This window comes from Cololabis saira, chromosome 7 (assembly GCF_033807715.1).
Source record: "Cololabis saira isolate AMF1-May2022 chromosome 7, fColSai1.1, whole genome shotgun sequence".
NCBI lineage: Eukaryota > Metazoa > Chordata > Actinopteri > Beloniformes > Belonidae > Cololabis > Cololabis saira.
The window spans coordinates 33,961,970-33,988,839 of NC_084593.1; the positions used below are offsets into that span (position 1 = coordinate 33,961,970).

Below are 26,870 nucleotides of genomic sequence, written 5' to 3' on the forward strand. Positions count from 1 at the left end.
TTTAAGAGAATTTAAGGGAGTTTAAGAGAGTTTAAGGTAGTTTAGATTGTCCAGAATAACTGAACGCTGCCTCATCTTGCTTGGTTCTGGTTCTTGGAAACCACAACAAACCAGATCCAGATGAACCTCAGGGGTCTGGGAGCTTCATAGGAACTAACAGATCCAGCATGTATTTTGGTCCAAGACCATTCAGGTCTTTGTAGACCAGCAGTAAGATTTTAAACTCTATCCTGAATGAATGAATTGAATGCATGAATTGAATGAATGAATGAATGCATGAATGCATGAATGAATGAATGAATGAATGAATGAATGAATGAATGAATGAATGAATGAATGAATGAATGAATGAATGAATTTCGAACATGTATAAAAAATAAAAATAATAAACAGTAACATCTTCATATGCACATAGGTTCGAAAAAGGAGTAGGAAGAAGTTTACACTTTTTCCTAGTTCCTACCCCTTTATAACTATGAATTTAAATTATTGCTATTATTATATCTACATATCCATATAAATATACCGTAGTCTATATAAATACTACGTAAACATGCCTATTACTACATAATTATCCATATAAGTATATAGAAAATATAAATATTACATAAATATTATATCAATATATAGAAAATACAAATATTATATAAATCTATATAAATATCCACTATATAAACTACATAAATATCCCTATAAATATATATACCGGTATGCTACATACATAATAAATATATAACATATATTACATAATTATAACTATCTCTCTCAACATATAATATATACTACATAAATATCCACATAAATATGTAAACATATCTTAATCAAGTATAATATACAATTTTTCCCTATTTTATTTGTTTATCACACTCCTCGTTAACCCATTTCCTCTTCCATATACCTGTTTATAAATAATGTTTTGTATCTCTTTTTAAACAGATTTATGTTAGTACTTTCCATTGAATGATGGGTGTGTTACATGGATCTATTATAAAACGGTGTGTTATCAAGCTGCATGTGGCTGTTGGGAGAAAAAAGGGTTACGTGCGCGTTTATTGTCGTCACGAAAAACGCGCTGTCTGATTGGCGGAGCTACTTCCTGTTTCCCATCGTTCACTCGCACACGTGAAGGTCAGCAAACGAGCTAGTGGACACCGACAATTACGAAAAATATTGTCGTCACGACGCAAAATAAATAGTACTAAAAGCATGGACGGCCAGGGAGCGACGAGCGACCCTCAGCTGCAGCAGTTCATCGAGGTGGAGTCTCAGAAGCAGAGGTTCCAGCAGCTGGTGCACCAGATGACGGAGACCTGCTGGGTAAGCTCTCAGACAAACCGTCCTTTTACACGTTTATGCTTTACATTAGATTTATCCGGATGCACAATAGTAACTGACACATATTTTGTTAGCTTTCAAGTATGTATGAAATGTATCCCTGCGGCTAATTCGAGAAACTTTTATGGATTTGGGGACGTGACGTCCCTTAAGGCTGATTTATGGTTCCGCGTCACACCACGCAGAGCCCACGCCGTAGGGTACGCGTCGCCGCGTAACCTACGGCAAATCTCTGCGTCGATTTAACGCGGAACCATAATTCAGGTTTACAGTACATTCAGACGCTTATTAATGTAATATAACGCAGTTTATTCCATCATACTGAACGAAAACATCTGTTCAAATTAATGAAACGCTTTATCAAGCGATGTTCATGGCTGAATGTCAGTTTTTATACTCTGAATTAGTCATTCAGTGTTTGTATGAATCGTTACGTGTCTACAAAGTTACGTGTTGAGCTCACAGCTGGAGTCGCAATGTCAAATACATGAAAACGCTTATTTGACATCATGAATAATTTATGCCACTTTATGTTGTATAATTATTAATTTTGTTTTTATTGGTTTATTGCGTTGTATTATATATTGAATATATATCATATTATATTAATATAATTTATATTATTAATATAATATTAATAATAGTATAATATCATTATTATAATATTATTATATAATATATATATTTAAATTCTATATATATATATTGAATTTAAATATGACAAATTGCTGAACACCTTTCATTCAATAAGAAGTGACAAATTATGTTAAAAGGCAGAGAGAACAGTGTCGGTATAGTTTTTGGGTAAATTGATTTATCAACCATGAATTCATAAACACCAACTATGCATAATGCTTTTTAGCTGTACTAAAAGTCTGATGACACATTTGAAGACAATAAAACACTTCAAGCATTTAAAGTTTTGTAGCTGTATTTTCTTTTTTTACTGGTAGAGAGAGATAACTCACCATTTTATTTTTAAGTAATTCAAGGGCGTTCCTCGTGCATCCCATCTCCTGCGTGGTCTATTCGCCCTCCACTCTGATCTGTCTAATGGGCTTCTGAACCTGATTCTCAGATATTTGCATTGTTAATGTGATAGAACAGCTTAACAAACCTGACCTATAAACTGGTTTCTCCTTGTCTCTAGGAAAAGTGTATGGATAAACCTGGACCGAAGCTGGACTCCAGGACTGAAATGTGTTTCGTTAACTGCGTGGAGCGGTTTATTGACACCAGCCAGTTCATCCTTAACAGACTGGAACAAACTCAGAGGAGCAGGGGGACTTTCTCAGAGAGCATATCAGACTAAAAACTCATTGAAAGAATGAACGAGGCACGTGCACAGCAGCCCCTGCTCAGAGGGGCCATTTGATCCGGACACGGCTTTCTGGAAAGACTGGCCCATCGACTGGGAAAGGGAACATCGTTAAGTGTTACTTTTGATTAAACAAAAAAAGTGCCTAAAGATTAACACCATGTTTGGACTCGTAACAGTCAAGAGTTTTGTTTTTCCTGTGAAGTACGATTGTTGCAGAAAGCTTTGGGTATGGTCTGTGTCAGGTCCTGAATTCAAGTACGTTAACCGTCAAAACTACAAGGCTGAGTATCCGCTGATTGAAAGTCTCTTTTTGGCATCTACAAGGACTCCACCACATGCGGGTTTCACCTAAAAGACCCTCCTCCAGTGTCTTGACCGAAGAGATAACTGAAGGTTCTCAACCGTACTTATGCAACGAACAAAATGCAAAATATTTATGTCCATTCTTCAGAAAACTGTTGAACTACTCACAATTTTAATTATCCTCATCAAATAAATAAAAAAAAGTAAAGTTACAATATCAGATATGTTCCTGTTTAGCACATGTTGGGAATTAAATCACACAAGTAAATTTGTTCTTTGGGATGATTTGTGTATTCAGTTCTGAGGTAACAAGTTAGGACACAAGAGTAAGCATTCAGGGCCCGTGGCCTTAACACTGGCTGTCAAATAGTTCATGCAATCGTATGCTCAAGATTAAAATGTACAAAATTATGAAAAGGTCATGTTTTCAGTAACAGGAGGCACAATTGGCTTTTAAAGGCTCACATTCAATCTTAAAAATATACTTTTACACTTAAGTGGCGTAACAAAAACAGTTCAGACATTAAAATGATAAATTATACACAATGCTGCAATATGTTTGTTTTTTTCCTTTCCTTGCCAAAGGAAAGAAAACATGCTCGTACCATCCGCTTCAGCTAAAAATATGAATTTTAAATGAGTAGTCATGGCATTATGTGGGTTAAATTGGGCCAACCTTGCTCCTCCAGTGATTTCTGTATTGTGCAAGACAGACTTGACATTCAAATTAAGATGACTTGTCACATTTTAAAGTTGTGATGTCTATTAAAGCTTCAGTTTAGTTTTTGTTTTCTCTCTGATAAGGGTCGCGGTCCTTAAAAGACTCTCTGGTGTGCTCCCCATCCGCCTTTTGAGCCTCCTTCTCTGGACAGCTTCGTCTCATCCTCTGCTTCCAAATCATGAGTGGGAAGAGCCACATAAGGCTGTTGGCCCCATGAAAAACCCTGCGAGCCCTTCTTCACACAGAGAGGAAGGGAGTCCCAACTAAACGTAATGTCTTTGAAGGCATGGAGGAGGAAAATTCCCAAGATTATGGTGAGGAAGCCGCTAATCGTCCCAACTACTCCATCGGTGGTCATGCTCAACCATTCCTTGAAGAGGATGGCGGAGCAGGCCATTACGGACGTGGTGAAGAAGACGTAGTAAATCGGGGTGACAATCGATGTGTTAAATATGTCGAGAGCTTTGTTCAGGTAGCTGATCTGAACACTGACGCAGATTATCAGACAGATGAGCAGGGCCCAGAACAGGGGTTCCTTCAGCACCGCCGTCCCCGCAAACAGCTGTTTAATGCCGATGCCCAGGCCCTTCACGCAAGACACGGAGAGGGAGCCAATCACAGAGCAGATCAGGATGTAGACCAGCACGTTCTTCTGTCCAAACCGAGGAGCCACGGCAAAGATAAGAACCAGGCTGCTTCCCACAACGCACACAGCAAACACAATGAAACCTAAAGGGAGCATTCAAGAGTGAGTAATTAAAAATAAAAGATGCATCCAACCCATATCTGGTGAATCAAATTACACGAAGGAAGATGAGGATCTACCTGGGTCTTTGAGCTTCTCAGCCATGGCAGTGAGCGAGGCTACCTCCTCTTCCTGCGGTGCATGAATGACCATGACTGTGGAGCCCATGATGCACAGCAAGCAACCAATCTTCCCATGAACATTCAGCCGCTCATTCAGAAAGTATGAGGAGAGCACAGCGCTGGAAGAGAAACACCCAAATTGTAGCTACACTCTTAATGGATTATGTACATCTGTCCTCATCAATTCTAGTCAAAACACTTTAAAACCAATACTGTGCTATATACAGGGTTCATACGCTTTGAAAAAGCCTGGAAAAGTCATGGAATTTGAAAATGTCATTTTCAAGGCCTGGAAAAGTTTTGGAAACATAAGTTCACCCCAAAAGTTTTGGAAAAGTCATGGAATTTATTTTTCTCACTTAATGATAGCATTTAGTAATAACAGCCTATAAGGTAGATTTAAAAATGATCAATAAATATTTCATATAGAAAAGTCTTGTGCGTTCTCACGCGTGACGTTCCTAGCATCTTGCGCATCATGCAGATCGGTTATTAGTTATTACAGTTATATTAGATTACTATACAACATATACTACAACATAGTGCTGGTATTTCAGTTAGTTTAAACAAATGTTTATTTTGTATTAAACCATAGTTGTCATTAGATCTCCACTGTGGAGACTTTTTACATAGTTTTATTCCTATATTTCATTCATACATTGATGTTTTAGAGGTCATGTATAGTCATGGAAACTTGCTGCCAATTCATGGGAAAAGTCGTGGAAATTTGTTGGTTAAAATGTGTATGAACCCTGTATGAACCCTGTATACCCCCCTCCCTTCTGATAACATGATAACCATCAAACAGGGCATCATGAAAATGTTAGTGTAAGAATAACTTACCTGACGAGTACACTCAGTGCCCCGAGAGGGGTCACCAGGGTGGCCGGTGCAAACGCATATGCAGCAAAATTAGCAGCCTCTCCGGCTCCCACTACATCAGATCAAAACTAGCGTTAGCATCTTCGCATTCAAAGCTGGTCAGGTGGAAGCTGAGGAATTATACTCCTTCAACCTACATGTGCAAATGTGCTCTTTGGAGGAATGTGTACATCAGTGATATGGTGTGGGTGCTACATTTACTACAACGTCAACACACATGCCGAACCCACAAGTCATTATTCCTGTAACAAAGACCCCAGTGTTTCTGGGTCTGACTACCAAGCACTGTAACCAAGATATTCTTAAAAAAAAAACTTAGCAAAAGGAAATCAGTCACTTACTTGAAATAAGTCCTGCCCACCATAACCACTCTTTCAGATAAGCATATCCTCCTTGACCTGCGAGGTACAGACAGTTACAAGATTCTCAGTAGAAATAATTGCTGATCTGAAGTCAGACAGTCGGTCTTTAACTTCATAGACTCATTTTCAACCGTAAGACACAGCAGGGGAGCCAGTAGGCGCCCCTACTGTGATTAACCCCCACCATGTGTTGACGTGTCCTTGGACAGGACACTGAACAAACGCCATGGAGTTTTGTTGAAGTCAAGCACTCCGTTATCATGACTACATATGGACAAGACGAAGACGTACGTGTGTGAATATCAATGACAAACACCCCAAAGCATTTTGCGGTGGTCTGTAGGTGCACATCATTTATCAAAACTTAATAACTGACATGCAATGTTTCTTTGAAACGCGTGACCAATTTAAACAATATAATTTTAAAGCTTATGTTTAAAATTATGTTATAAGGAAAAGAAACAAACTGCTTAATATTCTTTAAAGAAATAATTACTGCTGAATAAAATTTAAACATATAAATCACGAAAAACTCAAATTCCAGTCTTACACGCTGTTGGCGCTTTGTTATGATAGTAAAATGTTGCATAAACAGAAGAAAATCAATAATTCAAATAAGATAATGGAAATTGTACCATTGCTGCTGATTAAAACCAGACTTAATTTCTCATCACAGATCAGCTTGTAAGCAACTGCTTCATGTATAGCAGCATTTCTTTAGTATGTAGGGATTTATGATTTTACAAGACAGTCACCATAAGCATGGATACATTTGTTGGCATTCCTAACATCCTCCACTTTAATTAGTATTTCAAATGTCTTCAACATTTTTTATTTCAGTATTTCAGCTCATTTAAAGGGAGAAAAGTTGTTTGGTATCATTGTGTCCACCACCCTGAACATAGACTAGAGGAAGTGAAAGAGAGCGTTGATGTGGGATCTCAAGGAGAAAATTATTGATCAGAATGTCAAAGGCTAAGTTTATACGATTGACTATCTCCAAGCAGATTCATGGTCCTGTGATAACAGCTGCTAATGTTGATAAGTAGAGGTCCATGAGAGTGTAACTGCACTCGGAGATCCTTCCCTTACAAATATTTATAAAATGCACCTGCCAATGTCATTTTAAATAATTAAATAAAGTGCATTTGAAGTTCACATGCTGATTTGAGACAACAATAAGTGGAACAGATTTAAGATACCCTCCCTCTATTTTCTCATAGTGGTTTACTGCTCACACTCAGCCTCCACCTTTCTCCCCATCCTGCTGGACACAGAAGCTCTCGGGTGGAGTCTGCTGTGGCCTAAAGGGCTGTAAACATCTAGTTTGTAAAGCCTAACCTAAATAGCAACTGAGCTTTTTCTACTTATCTACTTCTACTTATCTACTTCTGTTTTTTCTTCACATTTATTGAGGATGTTTCCGTGTTCCCTTGGTCAGCAGTGTCTTAGGTTCTTCCCACGGTCCCAGCACAAGAGGCAGGCGAAAGTTAAATAATGACAACCCTACAATGATCATGTCCTCCTCAACATTTCAAAGGAAAACTGTCTGTTTTAAATGGATGTACAATTTAAAAAGATTGGATAAATGGTTATAAAAGCAGCTGGCTGTTGTCTAAGCTGGCATTTGTTAAGGAGGATAAACTGTACCATATGTGTATCGGGCTATAGCCCCTAATGGTAGTTTTTTTGTTTTGTTTTTTTAAAATATAGTTCTGGATCTTAAGACAAGAAATATTATGATAATAATGATCCATTGTTATGCTGCATTAACCCTTCAGAAATAATTTGACAACATGATATATCAGCTGAGAAAACTGGAAATGGTTATGTGGCATATAATTTAGTAGATTAAATCAAAGAGCAAAACTATTTACAATTCCTAAACAAGATAAAATAGCTCATAAATCACATAAAAGTAAGATCTTCCAATATGTTGAAATATTTGCGTAGGTCTAAGCACATAGAAATGTATAAATAACTTATGTGAGGGTCCAAACTAATTCTCAGATACAGAAATCAAAAAAGAGACATTTATTTTCTTGTTTCCACATGAGTGCAAGCTTTTATGAGCAGATTCTGGAATTTATGTTTAAAATCCACCCTAAGTAAATTAGTAGCACCAGAAACCTTTATTTAAATCTTAAATTGCTTTAATTGAGGCAAAATGTGAAAATCAACAATGTTTACGCCGCGCCGAGTCCCCTACGTTGCCAGATCCTGACATATATCCCATCCTGGGGGCAAGGCAAAGGCAAAGGCAAATTTATTTATAAAGCATGTTTCACATGATGAGCATGGACTCAATGTGCTCAAATACATAAACAAACAAACAAACAAAATGACAGGTTTACAATAACAGAAACAGACAAAAGTATGTCAAGAGAAAAACAACAATAATTCCATTTTAACAAAAGTGCGATCACCCAGCCAACCATGTAGAGTTTACTCAAACTCCTGTGCAAAAAGGTACGTTTTTAGTCTGGTTTTGAAAGAGGGCACTGTTGGAGCAGACCTTAGTTCCTGCGGCAAGGAATTCCAGAGAGTGTAGTAGTGACTGAAAACACCATGAGCAGATCTAGTGTGGATTCTGGGTATGATGAGAAGACTCTTATTTGATGATCTAAGGGATCTGTCCAGTATGTATTCGGTGAGCATGTCAACCATGTAGGAGGGAGCTAAGCCGTTCATAGATTTAAAGACAATAATAAGTACTTTAAAATCTACTCGTTGTTTAACATGGAGCCAGTGAAGAGAGGATAAAACAGGAGTGATGTGTTCAAACCTCTTGGTTTTTGTTAGAATTCTGGCCGCAGCATTTTGAATAAGCTGGAGTTTATGTAACACTTGCTTTGTTAGTCCTGCAAAAAGTGCATTGCAATAATCTAATCTACTGGAGATAAAAGCATGAACCAACTTTTCAGAGTCTGATTGTGACAGAAAGCATCTTACTTTAGATATATTTCTAAGATGATAGAAGGCAGTCCTGGAGACATTAGCTATGTGTTTCTGGAAATTAAGATCAGCATCTAACATAACACCCAAGTGTCGGGGGGGCGGGGGGTGAGTGTATCCAGTACTCGAGTTGTAAAAAAAGAAAAAACAGGGGGGATGGTGGATTTTATCATATGGGGACAGATAATTTGTGCTGATTACAAATAATATAATATATTACAAATAATAGCACTGACCAAAACAGCTGCAGAAATACTGCAGGAATGACATAGCAGCAGTTAAATGCAGCCTTCTGTAAGCTTTAAATATCCACTGGGCTTACATCAAATACATCAAAACACAACAATAAAAAACAGTTTTCTGAACTTATCAATATGACTCTGTCCTTCACAGGATAAGTAAAATGGATCACTGCAAAAACTCAGAATCTTAACAAGAATATTTGTGTTATTGCTAGTGAAAATGTCTAATTTTAGTTAAAAAAAAAAATCTCATTACACTTAAAACAAGACTCATCACTGGAAAAAACAACAATTTTAACCTGTTTCAAGTAGATTTTCACTTGAAATAAGTAGAAAAATCTGCCACTGGAACAAGATTGTATTGCTTGTAATGAGGAGATAAATCTTGTCCCATTGGTAGATTTTACCTACTTATTTCAAGTGAAAATTTACTTGAAACAGGTGAAAATGATCAAATAAGTTTCTGGTGATGACTCTAAATGTTGAAATAGCAGTAAAACCACATTCATTGATGAAATGACATAAGGGATGGAAAGGGGGGATGATTTTGACCGTTTTATGTCAGGGGGAGATGCCACTCTCCCTCATCCCCCCTCAACTCCAGTACTGAGTGTATCTGATTCCCAAAATGCGTTTTCATTTTGATGTTTCTATGAATCACGTGAGTAAACTTAAGCATCACGTGAGTGGTTCAGAGTGGGGCTGGTGTCTGCTCCGTCTCGTTTCTGGGAGCTGTTCCCCGACACAGTACCAGGTAGGTGTAACTACAGCTCACCTGCCCGCATGGAGCCCTTCCCCGCCAGCCGCAGCAGGCCTTTCTTCTTCAGGATGAAACTCGCTCCGATAAACACACTGGAGCTCACAGCCAGAGACAGCCCGATGTAGAAGTCCGTGCGATTCACTTCCATCTACGAGACAAAATACACGAATAAAAAAGAAATTTCGTCTTATAAATTATAAAAATCATACTACTCACAAACTACAATTGAAAGTTTCACATCAACAGAGACCACATGAACAGAATCACATGACAGTTTGACTCTCTGCACAGTTAAAACGAGCCTTTCAAATGGCTGGGAGAGACAGATGTACACAAACCTCTTCAAATATATTTCGAAATTGAGTAAATGTAACACTCTGGCAGCGGCTGAGCGTAATAGTTTGTAAAATGTTTTACCTCGGCTGTCACGTCAACTCCATCCGCCACCGTTAGCGGAGAAGGGAAGGGAAGCAGCTGATTGGCTGGCTGTCACCCGGTCACTTCCGCGTGGGAGGAGCTTAGACTGCAAGGTGGGCGGAGCTTAGACCTCCAGGTGGGCGGAGTTTAGACCACAAGGTGGGCGGAGCTTAGAACAGAGAAGTGGTTACAGCTCTTTCATCCAGATTGGCCTGCTTTGCTGAAATTGTTTGTAATGTTATTTTATAGTATCTGGCAAAATAGATGCAGTTTACGTACTTTTTATTTAACCAGATAAAAGACCCATTGCGATCAAGACCCCTTTTACAAGGGTGTCCTGGCCAGAGGTGTGAAAATTATTCACATTCATTACTCAGGTAGAAGTATAGATACTAGAGTTTAAAAATACTCCTGTAGAAGTATCAACTCAAGTTTGTTACTCAAGTAAAAGTATAAAAGTACTGGTTTCAAAACTACTTAAAGTATAAAAGTAAAAGTAATGTAAGGGGAAAAAAGGCATTAAGGACAAAAGCCATTGAAAATGAATGCATCTTAGTATAATGCAAATATATTAAAGAACCATATATGTGTACTATTGAGCATTAACATGTGTTTCAGAGAGCAGGAGATATGATGACTAGTTGCCTATAAGTATTGTAATGGTGCAAAAAGTCAAACTTCAGAGGCATGTTATCATTTATCCTAACCTTTATTGGAATGTACATCCAAGTTTAGTTGCAGGAATCTGAGGGAACGGATGTAAGAACAAAACTGGACAAGAACATCTGAAACAACCACAACCAAATTCACTCTATCCGGATGGAGCAATTTAACTGGATAGTTTTTTTTTAAGGCCGAAATGAAATAGAGTAACAAGGCTGTTTTTAAAATGTAAGGAGTAAAAAGTACAGATAATTGCGTGAAAATGTAAGGAGTAAGAGTAAAAAGTCGTCTGAAAAATAATTACTCCAGTGAAGTATAGATAACCAAAATTTCTACTTAAGTAAAGGAACTTGAGGCTCCTTTTAAGAAATGAGACTCTCTAGCGCCACCCTTCACCACGACGGCCGTTGGGGGTACTGCAGCCAACAGGGAAGCCGGCACGGGAGAACCATGGATCTATTATAAAACTGGATGGGAAATTGAAAATGGCCGCCCATTCATTTCAATGCATTTTGCTCACTCAGCGCATACGCTGAAAAAGTTCCTGACTTCCGGGTTTACTTCCGCGTTATGCGGCCCATAGAGCATGCGCAGTTGAGTCACCTCCCATGATGCTCTGGGGCCTCCCATCATGCCCCGGGGCAATGACGCGAATATTAATATAATATGTATTAATATAATATATAAATTAATGTATATTATTACATGTATAGTATTAAATATATTATTAATGTATTAATATAATATAATTACATAATATATATTAATATAAACATCCGTGGAATGCACGGACACGGCTGTGACGTCAGCCGTGACGTCACGCCCAGAAAGAGACTTTTCTTTGACTTTTCTGGCCGTTATAAAACATCTTTGACGGATATAAAGTCCATGACTTAAAAATATAGAATACAAAGATTAGTAATTGCCGGTGATTACAGCTGGACGTGTCCTGTGAACAGTTTTAGAGGCTTCTCTTTTACTATTGCGGTCTATGGGAAAAAAGCTTTCTGGGCCACATGGGATTTTTGGTTGCAGTACCGCGGCTGGCCACTGGAAAAAAATCGGCGCGCCTTCTGACTGCCAGACCCGGGGGCTGGGGAGAACGGGGAGAACGTGCATGCAGCGTCATGTGACGTTACATCCGCAGCCCAGCGCGGGAAATTCGGGACCGAATTGCAGCACATTTTGCAGCACACAGCCTGTTCAAGGCAAAGGAGAGATACACTAGAGGGCTCATTCTTTTGGGTTTGGAACGCTTCATCTGACATTATTACTAGAAAACTTAAAATGTATACGGATTTTTTTCATAAATCTTGCCACAATCCGGCCTCAAGCTCTTTAAATGTAAGCTCCCCATCAATAATTAATCCCAGGTATTTGTAGCTAGTGACCAGCTCAAGAGCTTTACCATGGACAGTTTTAATTGATGGGGTATTCTCCGGGGGAACTGATGAATTTGAAAAAAACATAACTTTGGATTTAAAACCAGTTTCAGTTTCTCCCGACGAGACTGCACTACATCAAAGGCAGACTGCAAGAATTCAAAAGCTTGTGCAATTAAGGGTGAGCAGCAGTAGATTACACAATCATCCGCATGACATGTACTTTATTTACTGTCACCATCTTCCGGTAATCACAGAAAAGAGAAACTGTTTTGATGTAACACATAAAAAATATCTAGTCTATTTTGAAATAAGGAAATAAAAAACCATACAAAAAGATCCCAAATTGTAATCATATATGAAGCAGCACTGGGAAAGCATTTAATTATTGAAATGGTAGCATTTGGTCTGTTCAGTTCCCAGAAACATACACAATACTGTTACAAGAAACAGAATTCAATCTGAGGTTTTTGGAAATGTTTCTGTTCACATGAAATTCAGAGAAAAAATATTATAGAGATTATGATTTTTCTACTGTTTTCAGTTTATAATAATTTACAAATCATTGCTGTACACTGTCCATACCGCAATAACAAACAGGTTGGATCCAGACTGATAAGGGGTGAAGGTGAAGAAGTAAATCCAAGTTTTAATCACCTGTCTAATATTGTATTGTAAGTGCTGCTCATGTCATCAAAGCAGCTCTGACTAGTTAAAACGTCCACAAATAATGCCTATGAGTGGCCTGGAGTTTCTGGCAGCGGGTCATCAGCAATGCATCCCTTGAGTCGTGTGGGTTGTGGGGTTTATAGATTGGGCTTCTTCCCACACGTACCATTAGATCCCAGAAGAGGGAAGAATGGGTGAACACCTGAGACTAGTTGTCATGTTGTAGCTCTTCATAAGGGTTGACTACGATACTGGTGGGCACTCGCTTTGGCTGTATGGGAGCTCTGTCATATGGAGACTGACTAGTCTGCCAAAACATTTAGGTGCATGACATAGTAAAATCCACGTGGATGCCAGGATGCAGGTTTTCCCAACAGAACACGATGTTGTGACAACATGAGCATGAGAAGTGTTTCCTTCTAAGTTCCCTTCTTTGTTGTGGTTCCCAAGAACCAGAACCAAGCAAGGTGAGGCAGCGTTCAGTTATTCTGCTCCTCACCGGTGGAACAAACTTCCTGTAGACCTGAGGTCTGCTCCAACTGTCAGCTCCTTTAAATCAGGCCTAAAAACATTACTGTTTACTGAAGTGTACTCCTAAATTAAATACTTACCTGCTGTACTATACAGCCCTTACTTTTTACCAACTTGTGCTTTGTATTATTTTACCTCTTTTCTTATCATTTTATTTCATTTATTTGGTATTTAAGCATACTCTTAAATTAAATACTTTCTGAAACCCGCGAATGAGATGTACCTGCAGTACTCTACTGCCCTTAGTTTTCAGCAACTTGTGCTTTTTATTATTTTTCCTTCTTTTCCCATAATTTTATTTGTTATTTACTGTCTAATTATGTCTTGCCGCTTTTAATGTTGATGTAAAGCACTTTGAATTACCTTGTGTTGAATTGTGCTATATAAATAAACTTGCCTTAAGTGCTTTCAAAATATTGCAATGACTTCCATTAATTACACTGTGTTTAGAAATGATTTATTGCAGGTAATTTTCTTGATTCTATGCTGAATATATATATTTTGACTGAATTTGTAATAATCTGTGCGATTACGTGACTATATTTGTCAAAGTAAATAATTGTTGCTCTGGTTTTACAGTTTGAGCGTGTTTTGTTTTTTGTCATCGACATGTTGCTAATAAAGCTCGTGGTGAAAAATAAACAAAAAAAACTCAAGCTTTCGCAATTCTATTGGTCGCTGGTGAATGACGTAGACACGGGCAGCGTTCTGATTGGATGAGAGATTGTTACCGACAGAAACCGGAAGAAATGCTAACCTTGACAGAAGCAGCGTGGACTGGAACATTACGAAAATACTGTTTATATAGTCCTATTTAACTGAATATATTTTCCAGGACTACGTGTAGAGCTTAATTTGTTTTCGTGTATCTCAGTATCAGTGCTTATACCTTTATTACCTGGTCTGTGGTGTTCATGTCTGCTGAGCAGCATGAGGCTGCCGTTTTTTCCCGTTACCAGAGGCTGCAGGACTGTGGTTGCACTCAGACAAACTCCGTTTTTGTCTCCAAGACTGAAGAGCACTGCTTTGAGCTCCAGGGACAGCCATTTGCACGAAGACAAGAGTTTCTTTATAACGACTCCCATCTTCTATGTGAACGCGTCCCCTCATTTAGGACACTTGTACTCAGCTGTCATAGCTGACTGCGTGCATAGATGTAAACTACTTCAGGGATTTAACTCCAGATTTGCAACTGGTAAATACTCAATTTACATTAAAATGTGCATGCTCCTTTTCACTGACCCTGATTGTTGTTTTTTGTGTCCATATTGTCAACTGATTTGAGTGTTTTCTGTTTATTTTAAGTGGGGTGTTGGACAAACAGCAGCTTGTTAAGACACCATATTTTTCTAAGTCACTTATAAGATAAAACAATTGTTTTCTTTTCATGCAATAATATTAAAATCCCAAACATTTTGATCACAGGAACAGATGAACATGGCTTGAAAATCCAGCAAGCTGCTGAAGCTGCAGGAAAGGATCCCGTAAACTTCTGCAGTGATGTGTCTGAAAGATTCCGGGGTCTCTTCAGGAGCTGCAACATCTCACACACAGACTACATCAGAACCACCGAGCAGAGACACCGGCGAGCTGTGGAGCATTTCTGGGTGGAGCTGTGGAACAAAGGACTCATTTACAAGGGCTGCTATGAAGGCTGGTACTCCACACAAGATGAAAGCTTCCTCATGCCGTCGCAGGTTGGCGATGCTCTGGACTCAGGAGGAAAGGAGATCAAAGTCTCACTGGAGAGTGGACACAAGGTAACCGATATAACTGAATATGAGGAAATGTTGCCAACTTTAAAGTAAAAATTCTGCCAATGAAGGTTATTCATTTCACCAGGAAGAGTGTGTAGGAGTGTGAGGAGCACCTTGAATTCTTAAGCTTGAGTCTCTCTGCTCTTAAGTGAAGAGATGGAATCACATACATGAGCATTCGTCACTGAGTTGCAGTATAGTGAAAATAAGAACCAGTACGTTTGGGCTCAGGTCAGGATATCAGGGCGTCTGACCCCTTGAATTCAACCCCCTAATTGATGAATCTGCTTTAGTCAATTTCTAGAGTTCCACTTTTAAATAAATGCCATCTTTTTGGTTTAGTCCACAACACTGAAGTGAAAAAAGTTAAAAAAAAAATTAAAAAAAACTGGTTTTACAAGCGGTTTCTGAACTACTACCAGGTCAACAAACAAGCAGCAGGGACCTCAACAAAGTCTTGCTGTTTATGCCATTTTACTCAATGAATGAATAATCTACTTTTTTACAGGTGGAGTGGGTGAAAGAAGAGAACTACATGTTTCGCTTGTCTGCATTTCGGTCTCAGCTGCTCGACTGGTTGAGAGGAAATCCCGGCGTTATACAGCCCAAGCGCTTCCACCAGGCGGTTCTGCTGTGGCTGCAGGAAGACCTACCCGACCTCTCCGTGTCCCGTCAGAGAAGTCGTCTTCAGTGGGGCATCCCGGTTCCGGGAGATGCTGAACAAACCATCTACGTGTGGCTGGACGCCCTTGTGAATTATCTCACTGTAGCTGGCTATCCCGACGGACACGACCGATGGTGGCACGCGGCCCACCACGTCATAGGAAAGGACATCTTAAAGTTTCATGCCATCTACTGGCCAGCTTTTCTCCTTGGAGCTGGACTGCCACTCCCTCAAGTGATTCATGTACACTCACACTGGACAGTGGCAGGAAAGAAGATGTCTAAAAGTTTGGGTAATGTTGTTGATCCTCTCGAACATTCGCGGATGTTTACAACTGATGGTATGAGGTACTTTCTGCTGCGTCAGGGCGTTCCAGACTCGGATTGTGATTACACAGTTGACAAGGTCATAAAGCTCCTCAACGCAGAGCTGGCAGACTCCTTGGGTGGTCTGCTGAACCGGTGCACCGCTCCGGCTCTCAACCAAGCTCAGGTTTACCCCTCTTTCTGCTCCCAGTCCTTCCCACAAGAACATGGAGGCAGAGCTGTTTCCGAAGACTACCGCATGTTGGATGCAGTGAGAAGTTTACCAGGTGTGGTTGTAAAGCACTACGAGAGCTTGCACGTGTACAAAGCTCTGGAAGCCATCGGCGCCTGCGTGAGACAGACTAATGGGTTTGTCCAGCGCCACACTCCTTGGAAGCTGGACAGGAGGGACGATGGAGACCAGCGTTGGCTGGACACCATCATGCACGTCTCCCTTGAATGTCTGAGAATTTATGGCACGCTCCTCCAGCCGGTGGTGCCACAGATATCCAGCAAGCTGCTAACTAGAATTGGAGTGCAACCAGGTGAGAGGAGCTGGGGAGCTCTGGACTTCCTGCCCAGGTATCGGGGACTGGACTGTCCCTTTGAAGGGAGACCACTAGGATCTGACTCTGGAGTCCTTTTTAGCCGCTTGGAAAGCCAGGACGTAGATGGACAAAAACAGAAGAAAACAAAAAAATGTGCCCATTTGAGATGAGTGTTTCACCGACATCTCTGTCATGGTTAGGATTGTATCCACTAACTTTTGCCTGTAGGTGATGATGCAAACCAGCCCTGAGCCTGTTACCTACACATCTGACTGGGAGTCAGTTGTCAGACATTGAATCTTTTTTTTCTACTGTCATGAAATCATCCCTTATGCCTGCAAAAGTTAGCACTGCTCAACGATAATGGAATGACTCACCATCCGTAAACATGTGCTACATACAGGGCCGTCTAACTCAAAAATAAAAATATACCCCAAATATAAGAGAACATCTGCCCGTCAATACATTTTTAACATAAGAAGTCTACATTAAAAAAAAAAAGGTGCTTAAATTTTAGAGCCATTTCTGTTTCAGGGTTCAGATGGTAAATAATCCATTTTTGGTTTAAGTGAGACTTTCCCGGAGCTCAATGAGTCTTCTCTTCGGTAAACATTCTCCTCCCAACTTGGACATAAATGTAAAGCTCCCTCGCTCTACACTGTTACAGACTCGCACTGCTGTGCATCGTACTGGGACGGATTCTTTTTCCTCTGAATCTGGAGAGGCAGCCAACACAAGTGCAAGACATAAAAACTGACATGTTTTCTTTTAATGAGAAATACACAAAACTGAAAAAACTGTATAAATTGAAATAAAATTAAAAAATAAAAACAGAAATTGCATTATTCTTATAATTTGTGTTTTTTCTCTCTCTTTTTTTTTTTTAAACATAGACTTTTCCATCATTAACCATTAAGTGTTTACTTCAGATGAGGCGTCCTTTCATAATTACAGCCGTGTCCTCTGTTGCCTCGGTGATCAAAGCTGTGACGTGGTTCTTCAGTCTCCTACCACTGTATTTTACAGAAGAGAACCCCCCCCCACCCACACCCCCACCCCAAAAAAAATCTGCACACTACTATAAACAAAGATGATCAGTAATATGAATTGGTGCCCTGTCCTGGTTGTGTGTCTGGAAAAAAAAGAGGGGACAATGTGTTTACATTTAAAAACATGCAATCTGAAAATGATGAAAAAAAAGATTGTGAGGAGTTGTGACTTACTTGAAAGTTGTTGTTGCAACTGCCTGACCAGAGCTGCAGTCTGCTGCTGCTGCTGAGTCTGCTGCATTCCCTGTCGTGGGAACTAAAACAGTTTTAGACACAAAAACATTAATTAGAACCATCAGATGGTTTTAATGTCACTGATGTTTTACATTAACCCTTTGTTTATCTTATGAATCTCTCGCTTTTTAATCATTTGGGAAAAAGCCTGGATGTATGGAGCCAAATCAAGGCCAAAAGTTTTGCTAATTTGAAAATAAAATTTGAACCTGAAAATTATTTTTTACAGTTTAAATTTTTTTTTTTCAGTTTCAGACTTTTGGCCCCGATCTGGCGTAGGGGGCGTGGCATCAACTGAGAGGGGCATGGCATCATGAGTGAAAGCATAAAAGAGAAGGCGGGGGACGTTCCTTAGTCATGTTGCCTTCAGGAAACGTAGGTTGCAGAAGATATCAGTAGAAGTTTGATTCAACACTATATTTATGTGATTGGCAGTGGAAAAAACTGATATTAGTGACACATTTCTGTTTAAAGTTCTACATTTCCCACTTCCACATACTACCAAGCGGTCTAAAACAGCTTTTTAAACAGAAATGTGTCACTGGTATCCGTTTTTTCCACTGCCAATCACGTGAATATGGTGTATATACAGTGTTGATTCAAACTTCTACTGATAACTTCTGCAACCTACGATTCCTGAAGGCAACATGACTGAGGAACGTCCCCCGCCTTCTCTGTTATGCTGTCACTCATGATGCCACGCCCTTCTCAGTTGATGCCACGCCCCCTACGCCAGATCCGGGCCAAAAGTCTGAACCTGAAAAAAAAATTTGAAACTTGAAAAAAAAAAAGATGTGAAACTGAAAAAAAAAAAGGATCTAAAAATGAAAAAAAGATTTGAGACTGAAATAAAAAGTTCTGAAACTGAAAAAAAGATCTGTTACTGAAATTTTTTTTTTTGAAACTAAAAAATAATTTTCAGATTCAAATTTTATTTTCAAATTAGCAAAACTTTTGGCCTTGATTTGGCTCCATAGGATGCTTTAAAGGTAATGAAGGCTGAAATGGATTATTATTTACTCAAAACTTTTTAATAATAATTTATTGGTATAACACTGATCTATTTTTGCCATTTCAATATGTTTAACGCATCATAGAGTAAGTAATGATACTGACAGCGCAACTGTTCCCGTGTTTCCAGAAGAAAATAAAAAGAAAGGCTTGCCAGGACGGGACGTACCATGGGTTGCTGAGGGGGCAGCGGCTGCATGCCCAGGCCCGGGTTCTGAGCCTGGCCCGGAGGAGCCACCGCCGACACCTGCTGCTGCTGCTGCTGCTGCTGTTGCTGCTGCTGCTGCTGGGCCACTTGTTGTTGAGAAGGAATCTGCTGCTGTTGAACCTGCTGTTGCTGCTGCTGCTGCTGCTGTTGTTGCTGTTGTTGCTGTTGTTGTTGCTGCTGCTGCTGTTGCTGCTGCTGCTGCTGTTGTTGTTGCTGCTGAACTTGAGCCTGCTGCTGCTGCTGTTGTTGTTGAACTTGTGCCTGTTGATGCTGTGGAAACACAGACAACAGATGGGGTCATTAAAGCATTTCTTTCAAGATATTTTATATATAAGTCTGCACACAGTAGCTGAAGCATGTAGCTGACACATATTAAACTATCTCTGCTGGAAGACATTCTTGCAGATCTATTCAGACTCAGACTCAGGCCAGCTGGAGGCTGAAACTAGCACCGTCACCTACAAAAACCAAAGAGCCATGGATACATGAATGATCAGGGACATACTCTGTGTACGTGCTGTCTGAGGTACTGCTGCTGTTGCTGTGCTGCTAGTTGCTGCTGCTGCTGCTGCTGCTGCTGCTCTGTCAGCATCTGGTTGGGCCTCAAACCTGGATGGACTGCTTGGCCTCCCATGTGACTGAGACCATGCATGATAGGGTTCTGCTGGATGGGCTGGTGGGTAAATCTGGAGTTTACAAGATGAAAAGTGAGAGGGGGAAATGAGTCAGGAGGAAATAACCCAAACAAAAAAAAAACCCATAACATCAGGAGCAACAAAACTCATAATGAAAGAAAATCAAACTGATAAAAGTTACAAGAACTGAACACATTTGGATTAGTGATGCACCGAAATGAAAATTTGTGCCCGAAACCAAAAATAATAATAAACAATTGGCCGAATAACATATCGAACATGGTTCTTCGCAGTTTTTCTATTTATTTGGCCAATTTTTTCACCATTGCATATATCAAATAAATGAGCTTTAGGCATACTTTTCAAAGAAAAAAAATCTTTTACAAAATTACAAGGTAGAAATATTTATTGAACATGAACAACTGAACATTTCCCAGCATTTTTTAAATATTCCAGCAGACATACCAATAAAGCACAATAACCTAAAATAAATAAATTGGCAAAATAATTTTTTTGGCCATCTTTGAGCTTACATTAGGCCTATAACTGACTGCTGAAAAATTGTAACATAGGGCTTAAAACAAAAAAAATGCATTAAATGCATAAAGTGCATTGTAAAAAAAGTGAAAAAGAAGTGGATAAAACACAATAAAGAAAATCACTCCCTTTCCCATACAAGTATTAATATGGGAAAGGGAGTGATTTTATTTTTATTTTTTTTGTTTTATCCACTTCTTTTGCGTCATCTAAACATGCCGTTATTAATTGTTTGTTTTTTTCCCCACTTATTCCACCGAAAGTGTTTTTTTTTGTGCTATTTTCGGCCGAACAATTTCGGTTACCGAACATTGGGTGCATCACTAATTTGGATATTATGCAGAGATGAGAAAGCTGCACAACACTGACCTCTGTGCGTTCTGCATATTGTGTGCATAGCCTGGAGCCTGCTGGTGAACGTAACCGCTGGGCCTCTGCTGCATTTGCCGAAGAGGATCCACCACTGCAGGGTTGGCTCCAGGATGCGTGCCCTGGAAGTTTTGGTTCCCGTAGGCGGGGGGAACTATACCACCGCCCTGGGCAGGATGCTGCTGCATGTGCGACCCATATGTGGTATAGCCCTGAGATAAGCCCTGAACAAAAGGTAGTTAAAACCAAGAAAGAGATTAGTCCCTGAAATGCACGTCCGTGTATGCAGAACCAAACAAGACATAAATATGAAAAACAGACACACCTGTGATGCTTGCATTGAAGTGTACGGTTGGTTAGGCGTTATCTGTCTCATTTGCTGGCCCATTAGACCCTGGTTCTGCTATGAAAAGGAATGACGACACTATCAATTGCACAGATTGAAATAAATGGAGATTCAAAAATGGAAGAAAAGCGGATCGTTTCTGCTGCGGCTAATTAACCCTTGTACTGTCTTTGGGTCAAAATTACCCAATTCTCCTGTTCCTTCTTTTCTCCTGCGCTCTCCTTCCTTTTTCCCTTCCTCTTTTCTCCCTTCCTTCCTTCTTTTCTCCTCTCCTTCCTTCCTTCTTTTTTCCCCTTCCTTCCTTCCTTCTTTCTTTCTTTTTCCCCTCTTTCCTTCCTTCCGTCCTACTTTCCTTCCTTCCGTCTTACTTTCCTTCCTTCCTTCCTTCCTTCCTTCCTTCCTTCCTTCTTTTCCCTTCTCTCTTTTTCCCCTCTTTCCGTCCTTCCTTCCTTCCGTCCTACTTTCCTTCTTTTTTCCCTTCCTTCCTTATTTTTTCCCTTCCCTCCTTTTTTCCTTTCCTTCCTTCCTTCCTTCCTTCCTTCCTTCCTTCCTTCCTTCCTTCCTTCTCTCCATTCCTTCCTTCTCTCCATTCCTTCCTTCTTTTCTCCATTCCTTCTTTTCTCCAGTCCTCCCTCCCGTCCTTCCTTCTTTTTTCCCTTCTTTTTTCCCTTCCTTCCTTCTTTTTTCCCCTCCCGTCCTTCCTTCCTTTTTCCCTTCTTTGTTCCCTTCCTTCCTTCCTTCTTTGTTCCCTTCCCTCCTTCCTTCTTTTTTCCCTTACTTCTTTTCTCCAGTCCTCCCTCTCTCCCTTCCTTCTTCCCTTCCTTCCTTTTTCCCTTCCTTCCTTCCTTCCTTCCTTTTTCCCTTCCTTCCTTCCTTTTTCCCTTCCTTCCTTCTTCCCTTCCTTCCTTCTCTCCATTCCTTCCTTCTTTTCTCCAGTCCTCCCTCCCTCCCTTCCTTCCTTCCTTCCTTCCTTTTTCCCTTCCTTCCTTCTCTCCATTCCTTCCTTCTTTTCTCCAGTCCTCCCTCCCTCCCTTCCTCCCTCCCTTCCTTCCTTTTTTCCCTTCCTTCCTCCCTTCCTTCCTTCCTTCTTTTTTCCCTTCCCTCCTTCCTTCTTTTTTCCCTTCCTTCTTTTCTCCAGTCCTCCCTCTCTCCCTTCCTTCTTCCCTTCCTTCCTTTTTCCCTTCCTTTTTCCCTTCCTTCCTTCCTTCTCTCCATTCCTTCCTTCTTTTCTCCAGTCCTCCCTCCCTCCCTTCCTTCCTTCCTTCCCTTTTTCCCTTCCTTCCTCCCTTCCTTCCTTCCTCTGAAGACAGCACATGGGTTAATACACAAATGTAGCTTCACTGCACTCGATTAGAAAGGCTTGTTTGAGTTGTGGGAGTGGGCTAACTCACCAGTCTGACCTGTAACTGCTGTCGCAGTATCTGGCCCTGAGGCATGGTCGGCTGGGGCTTATAAGCCATTTGGTATTGCTTGTCCAGCATCATACCAGACATGTTTGCCTGCATGGCAGGCATCATGCCGGGGTAGTTGGTCCGAGCAGGCATCATTTTGCTCATTGGTGGGTTGCGGGGAGGTCTGTACTGAGGTTCTAATCCTGGACCTCCTGGAGAAAAACAAGTCAAACATAAACCACAATCCCAGATGGTGTTCCAGATGTTGCCATTTCAGCCCTGAGAGCTGAACCAGGATGCACAACGGTGATGAGATTATTCTCTCAACTGACCTGGAGGAAGAGGCTGGTTCTGTGTGTACATGCCCATGGGTTGTTGGTTGTATTGTAGCCTCCCATATGGATGATTCTGCATCATTTCTGGTGCCAAATTAGTACCGTAGCTCACACCGCCTGCTGTACGGTTAAAATCCTGCCAAATGAAAATTCATTATCTTTATGATCAAGAAATGCAGAAAACGCCTGTCAGAAGAAGCAGAATTTACAGACGACTGACCTCCGTCTTGGTAGACTGAGCTTTCTTTTTCTTGCAATTTTTCTTCTTGCTTGTCTCGGAGGGAACAGGTGGAACCGCCTTGTCCGGTTTCGTCTGCTCCAACAGTTTCTTCTCTGGCTCCTGGGAGATGGGCGTCAGAGGCTCCTCCTCCTCAGGAGGGAGCGGGAGCGGCTCCAGATAGTAACTACGAGGCTTGGGCTTCAGGTGGGTGTGGTACAGCAGGAACCGCTGCTGCTCTTCAAATTTAGTAATTTTGCGGTCCACGCGCACCGTTCCGAACCAGCCCCAGGAGAGCGGGGCCGAGTGCTTCAGGCCCTCAAACACGTCCCACGGAGAAATCTTCTGCTTGGTTGATACTTGAAGACCCTGATGGAACAGAGACGGTTTTAACCAACTTGAGAAAAGTGCCAGTTTAGAACAGGATATTGCTTAGAAATTCTCCAAGGCTTGAGATCATCATATTTCAAAGCAAGTTAGGTAGCAGTAACAGTTTACCGTTTTCTTCCCTTAACGGAGGCAAAACGTGATAGTTTTCCTGCAAGTCAATGATTTCTCTTTTCAAGTTGCCATAACCACCACCTCGGAATGTACTTATACTTGAAGTAATCATTTACCTCCTTCTCAAAGCCGGCGATCTTGTTCCCTTTTGTGTCTATAAGCGACCCTTGAGGTTCACAGGTTATGACATCACGGGTCTGCTTGGGCAGCGGCAGAAGCTGGCGGACCTTTTCCAAACTTTCTGACTGCCGATCTCCAAGCTCTTTCTGCAGAAAAAAAAGTATGTATTTGTTAATAAGAGAGCTTCCTGTCTTGATGAAAAAAAAACACATTTTTGGGCTTTTCTCTATAGTGGGGGATACAGAGGATCATCCGTTTCCATCTTTCTGCATCTTTCTCCATCACAACAACCAACTGCATATCCTGTAACCACATCCAGAAATATTATGTTTGGTGTTTCCCTTTTTCTCCATGTCCAAGATCCTTGTACAAATGTATGAACTATTTCTCCTCTTTATGCGTCTAAACCAGGGATATTCAACTGGCGGCCCGCGGGCTTCTTGCGGCCCACCAGGAGTTTTTATGTGGCCCCTGGTCATATTTCATACCTAGTTATTAATGTTTTTAATATATATATATATTAAATCGTTTTATATATTGTTGCATTTAATGTCACTTCCGGCCGGCAATATCGCAATATCGGCAATATTTTTGTTAATTAATAAAAGTTTCAGACGCTTGGTAACCTTTTCAGTTGGTTAATGATTCATTGGACAGTGTTTGTACATGTTAATCTCTGTTGGAGATGTTTTTTTACTACTTCTGATTTTGATTGGCAGGATTGGCCTGACATTTTTTTCATTTGAATCTCTAAATGAGGACTTTGCATTTCAGATGAACTTCTAAGCCTCCTATAATTTCATGTGATTGTTTTGTTTTGCTGATATAATGCATAGATGTGTCATAAATAAAGGAGCTTATGGTTAATATTTTGCTTGCTTATTTATAACATCAAACTGGCTACTATGGACTGAAATGCTTGTGCTCAATGCTTAATATAATATTCAAATAAGGAAATCTTGGTGGAAAGTGGTGCTTTGTCATTATGGCGTGTTTTATTAAAAGTAGGTCAATATCAACTTCATTAAGTTTGCACAATGCATGGTTTCAAAATGAACTTGCGTTTAAAATAGTATTTCTTTATCTGAATATTATTTAACATTCACAATGACTAAATCTGGAGACAATACATACATAATTCATATGTAAACTAGACAGATATATTCTCCTGCTCATTCCTGTGCACAAATGTATTATATATACATAAATCTTTATCTTTGAGTGCAAAATACATTTTGAAAACCCCCAAACTTTCCGCCTATGGACTATGTGCGCGCACGCAGTGCGGCCCTCTCCATACAGTCCTTTTGCAGTAGTGGCCCCTGAATAATCTAGTTGAATATCCTTGGTCTAAACCATCTCCATCTAGACATCAAATCCTTGCTCTTCTTCTGATGGGCTCGTTCTTAATCCCAAGCACCACCAATTTCTGCACTTTTGATAAAGCATCGAGATTCTATCTTGTGTGTTTTTTATTTTTTTAAACTGATGATGTTACACCCTTTCACCTGGTATCGTCTTTTTCCTTCAGTACATGGACAGCCTTACCCTGAGCTTCTTGACCAGGTTCATGTACGCCCTCTTGTTCTCCTCCATGCTGCCCTGAGAGATGCTGGACATGTCAGCAGCTAGTGTGCCATTTATCAGCACACTCAGCATGTCCAGCACCGTTGTGAAGAGTTCGCTGTTGGAAAGAAAGGTTATAGTTAGAGGAATAATAGGTGGAACATATTTTAGGATGTTTTTTTTCTGTGTAGTAAATACTTATTGGACTGCATGTCCACTGTGCCACTGCTGATGATGTCAAGGAGAAGTACGGCCCACTCGGTCGTCTGCTGGGTGCTGCGTTGGACCGTGTCAAACATGCCCCCAACCTCAATAGGAAAGAGAAAAATTGCTTGAACTGTTTTAATGTTATTACCATGACGTTTTTTGAGTTTGACTGATATTTTTTATGTTTATCTTTGAGGTATGAAGCCAATTTTTTTGGCAAGTGTTTATCAGTGCTCTGTGATGGTTAGCATTCACGAGAAATGTTATTATTAAATAATATTAGCTCATATTTCTGTACACGTGAGATCCTTACAAGATTCAGTCGTAGTTTCAAGGCCTCGTGCATCATCTGCTTGGCTTTGCAGTCGTCCTGGTACTGGTCCTCTCTCCAGTTGGTGACGATCTGCTGCACTTGGCTGTAGAGGGAGGTGAGCAGGCCTTCCCTCTGCTCGTCCTGCCCCTTCAGGCAGGTCAGCACCAAAGACAGGAAAGGCTGCTGGCTCAGGAGAGACATGCTGCAGGGGGAAAGCAAAACAGTTCCTCAACAACTACCGGCATTCAAATAAAAACATTTAAATGGTTCTGGGAGTTAAATGAGGCATATACCTTTTTTGTTTCTGCCTGTCTCTCTCCTTGCGCGATGAAGACCCGAGATGCTGACCCTTTTCCAGCTCTTCTCCGGCTGCCTTCAGTACGTGACCCTGAACTGACGTGGGGAGCTTTGCTATCAACGGAGCCACCAGCCAAACTCCTGATCGCTCAGATGAGCTACAAAAAAAAATTTAAATTAAAAAGACTTGAGACTGACGGAACTCAAACCTTTAAGTCTTCAAATTATCATCTTGACCTAAAAGGGATCCTGCGTTACAAATTTCAGCAAAAATAAAAACCATTTCAACAAAAACGTATTTCGAAACACACACACCTTAAAATAGGTTTCATCTTGCTTGTAGTGCTGTTGTTATTGGACGCAGAGCTCCCTTGGACTGCCACTCCATTCCCTGAGGGGTTACTCGAGTTCATCTCAGCTGATTTCTGAAAAACCTCTATAGTGGCTTTTGCTATGTTTTCCAGGAGAGAGTACAACTCCTAAATGGGGGGAAAATGCAGCTGATGTCTGATAAACAACTACACACTCATATCATTTTCTGGTGAAATATATATTTCATGCTTTGACAAAAGGCAGAGTTGAGACTCACATTGTTGGTGCTCTGTTTGATCATCAGCTGAAGCTCCAGAGAGGACTGTCTCATTGTCCATTGGTCCATATTCTAAAACAAAATAAGATTAATGTTAAAGTTTTTACAAAAACTACAAAGACGTTATGCATAAGTGTATGCATAACAGTATGAATAATTGTTCTATTATTTGACCACGAGGGGGCAGCAAAACTCCACCGTTCTCATTCAAAAGAGCTGCAGACTGCAAGGAGTTGAAAACTATCAACGCTATCACACTGG

General features: G+C 40.4%; 4 protein-coding genes across 8 annotated transcripts in view; 2 read left to right on the forward strand and 2 right to left on the reverse strand.

Annotated features, from left to right (window-relative positions):
* The first annotated feature begins 1,094 nt into the window (after positions 1-1,094).
* timm8a (translocase of inner mitochondrial membrane 8 homolog A (yeast)) lies at positions 1,095-3,227 on the forward strand. The gene is made up of 2 exons (XM_061725723.1): positions 1,095-1,317; positions 2,486-3,227. The coding sequence occupies exons 1-2, from the start codon at positions 1,207-1,209 to the stop codon at positions 2,645-2,647; spliced, it is 273 nt and encodes a 90-aa protein (XP_061581707.1). The 5' UTR covers positions 1,095-1,206; the 3' UTR covers positions 2,648-3,227.
* Positions 3,110-10,205, reverse strand: zgc:101583 (uncharacterized protein LOC494104 homolog). Of its 2 annotated transcripts, none has more exons than XM_061725722.1 (6): positions 10,087-10,205; positions 9,764-9,896; positions 5,771-5,827; positions 5,391-5,481; positions 4,506-4,666; positions 3,110-4,409 (listed from the first exon to the last, which is right to left on the reverse strand). In XM_061725722.1, the coding sequence occupies exons 2-6, from the start codon at positions 9,894-9,896 to the stop codon at positions 3,775-3,777; spliced, it is 1,077 nt and encodes a 358-aa protein (XP_061581706.1). In that variant the 5' UTR covers positions 10,087-10,205; the 3' UTR covers positions 3,110-3,774. The 2 variants fall into 2 exon arrangements, with proteins under 2 accessions (XP_061581706.1, XP_061581705.1); XM_061725721.1 differs by having other exon boundaries at positions 10,166-10,200.
* A 4,135-nt stretch (positions 10,206-14,340) lies between these two features.
* Positions 14,341-17,550, forward strand: mars2 (methionyl-tRNA synthetase 2, mitochondrial). Its single transcript, XM_061726057.1, has 3 exons — positions 14,341-14,605; positions 14,836-15,170; positions 15,676-17,550. Exons 1-3 carry the CDS (start codon positions 14,341-14,343, stop codon positions 16,852-16,854), a joined length of 1,779 nt encoding a protein of 592 aa, XP_061582041.1. The 3' UTR covers positions 16,855-17,550.
* The window catches only part of med12 (mediator complex subunit 12), a 30,741-nt gene continuing 21,302 nt past the window's right edge, over positions 17,432-26,870 (reverse strand). The window contains exons 28-43 of one of the 4 annotated variants that reach the window (XM_061725718.1): positions 26,610-26,681; positions 26,336-26,499; positions 26,017-26,178; positions 25,724-25,925; positions 25,402-25,511; positions 25,186-25,321; positions 23,634-23,783; positions 23,020-23,385; positions 22,797-22,935; positions 22,465-22,673; positions 21,053-21,130; positions 20,728-20,951; positions 19,692-19,872; positions 19,148-19,456; positions 17,908-17,989; positions 17,432-17,816 (exon numbers count right to left, since the gene is read on the reverse strand). In XM_061725718.1, the coding sequence (XP_061581702.1) occupies positions 17,779-17,816; positions 17,908-17,989; positions 19,148-19,456; positions 19,692-19,872; positions 20,728-20,951; positions 21,053-21,130; positions 22,465-22,673; positions 22,797-22,935; positions 23,020-23,385; positions 23,634-23,783; positions 25,186-25,321; positions 25,402-25,511; positions 25,724-25,925; positions 26,017-26,178; positions 26,336-26,499; positions 26,610-26,681 (2,622 nt within the window). In that variant the 3' untranslated portion in view covers positions 17,432-17,778. Of the gene's footprint in view, positions 17,817-17,907; positions 17,990-19,147; positions 19,457-19,691; positions 19,873-20,727; positions 20,952-21,052; positions 21,131-22,464; positions 22,677-22,796; positions 22,936-23,019; positions 23,386-23,633; positions 23,784-25,185; positions 25,322-25,401; positions 25,512-25,723; positions 25,926-26,016; positions 26,179-26,335; positions 26,500-26,609; positions 26,682-26,870 lie in introns of all 4 variants that reach the window. The other 3 variants (XM_061725719.1, XM_061725720.1, XM_061725717.1) reach the window with 3 other exon arrangements.

Excerpts from the sequence above, each read along its gene's own strand:
- timm8a (XM_061725723.1), top strand. The coding sequence starts at position 1,207 with ATGGACGGCCAGGGAGCGACGAGCGACCCTCAGCTGCAGCAGTTCATC. Across the intron at positions 1,318-2,485 it reads AGATGACGGAGACCTGCTGG|GAAAAGTGTATGGATAAACC; the intron begins GTAAGCTCTCAG and ends CCTTGTCTCTAG.
- zgc:101583 (XM_061725722.1), bottom strand. The coding sequence starts at position 9,896 with ATGGAAGTGAATCGCACGGACTTCTACATCGGGCTGTCTCTGGCTGTG. Across the intron at positions 5,828-9,763 it reads GAAGGGCTCCATGCGGGCAG|GTCAAGGAGGATATGCTTAT; the intron begins GTGAGCTGTAGT and ends TGTACCTCGCAG. Across the intron at positions 4,410-4,505 it reads TGAGAAGCTCAAAGACCCAG|GTTTCATTGTGTTTGCTGTG; the intron begins GTAGATCCTCAT and ends TGCTCCCTTTAG.
- mars2 (XM_061726057.1), top strand. The coding sequence starts at position 14,341 with ATGAGGCTGCCGTTTTTTCCCGTTACCAGAGGCTGCAGGACTGTGGTT. Across the intron at positions 14,606-14,835 it reads TAACTCCAGATTTGCAACTG|GAACAGATGAACATGGCTTG; the intron begins GTAAATACTCAA and ends TTTTGATCACAG. Across the intron at positions 15,171-15,675 it reads CACTGGAGAGTGGACACAAG|GTGGAGTGGGTGAAAGAAGA; the intron begins GTAACCGATATA and ends ACTTTTTTACAG.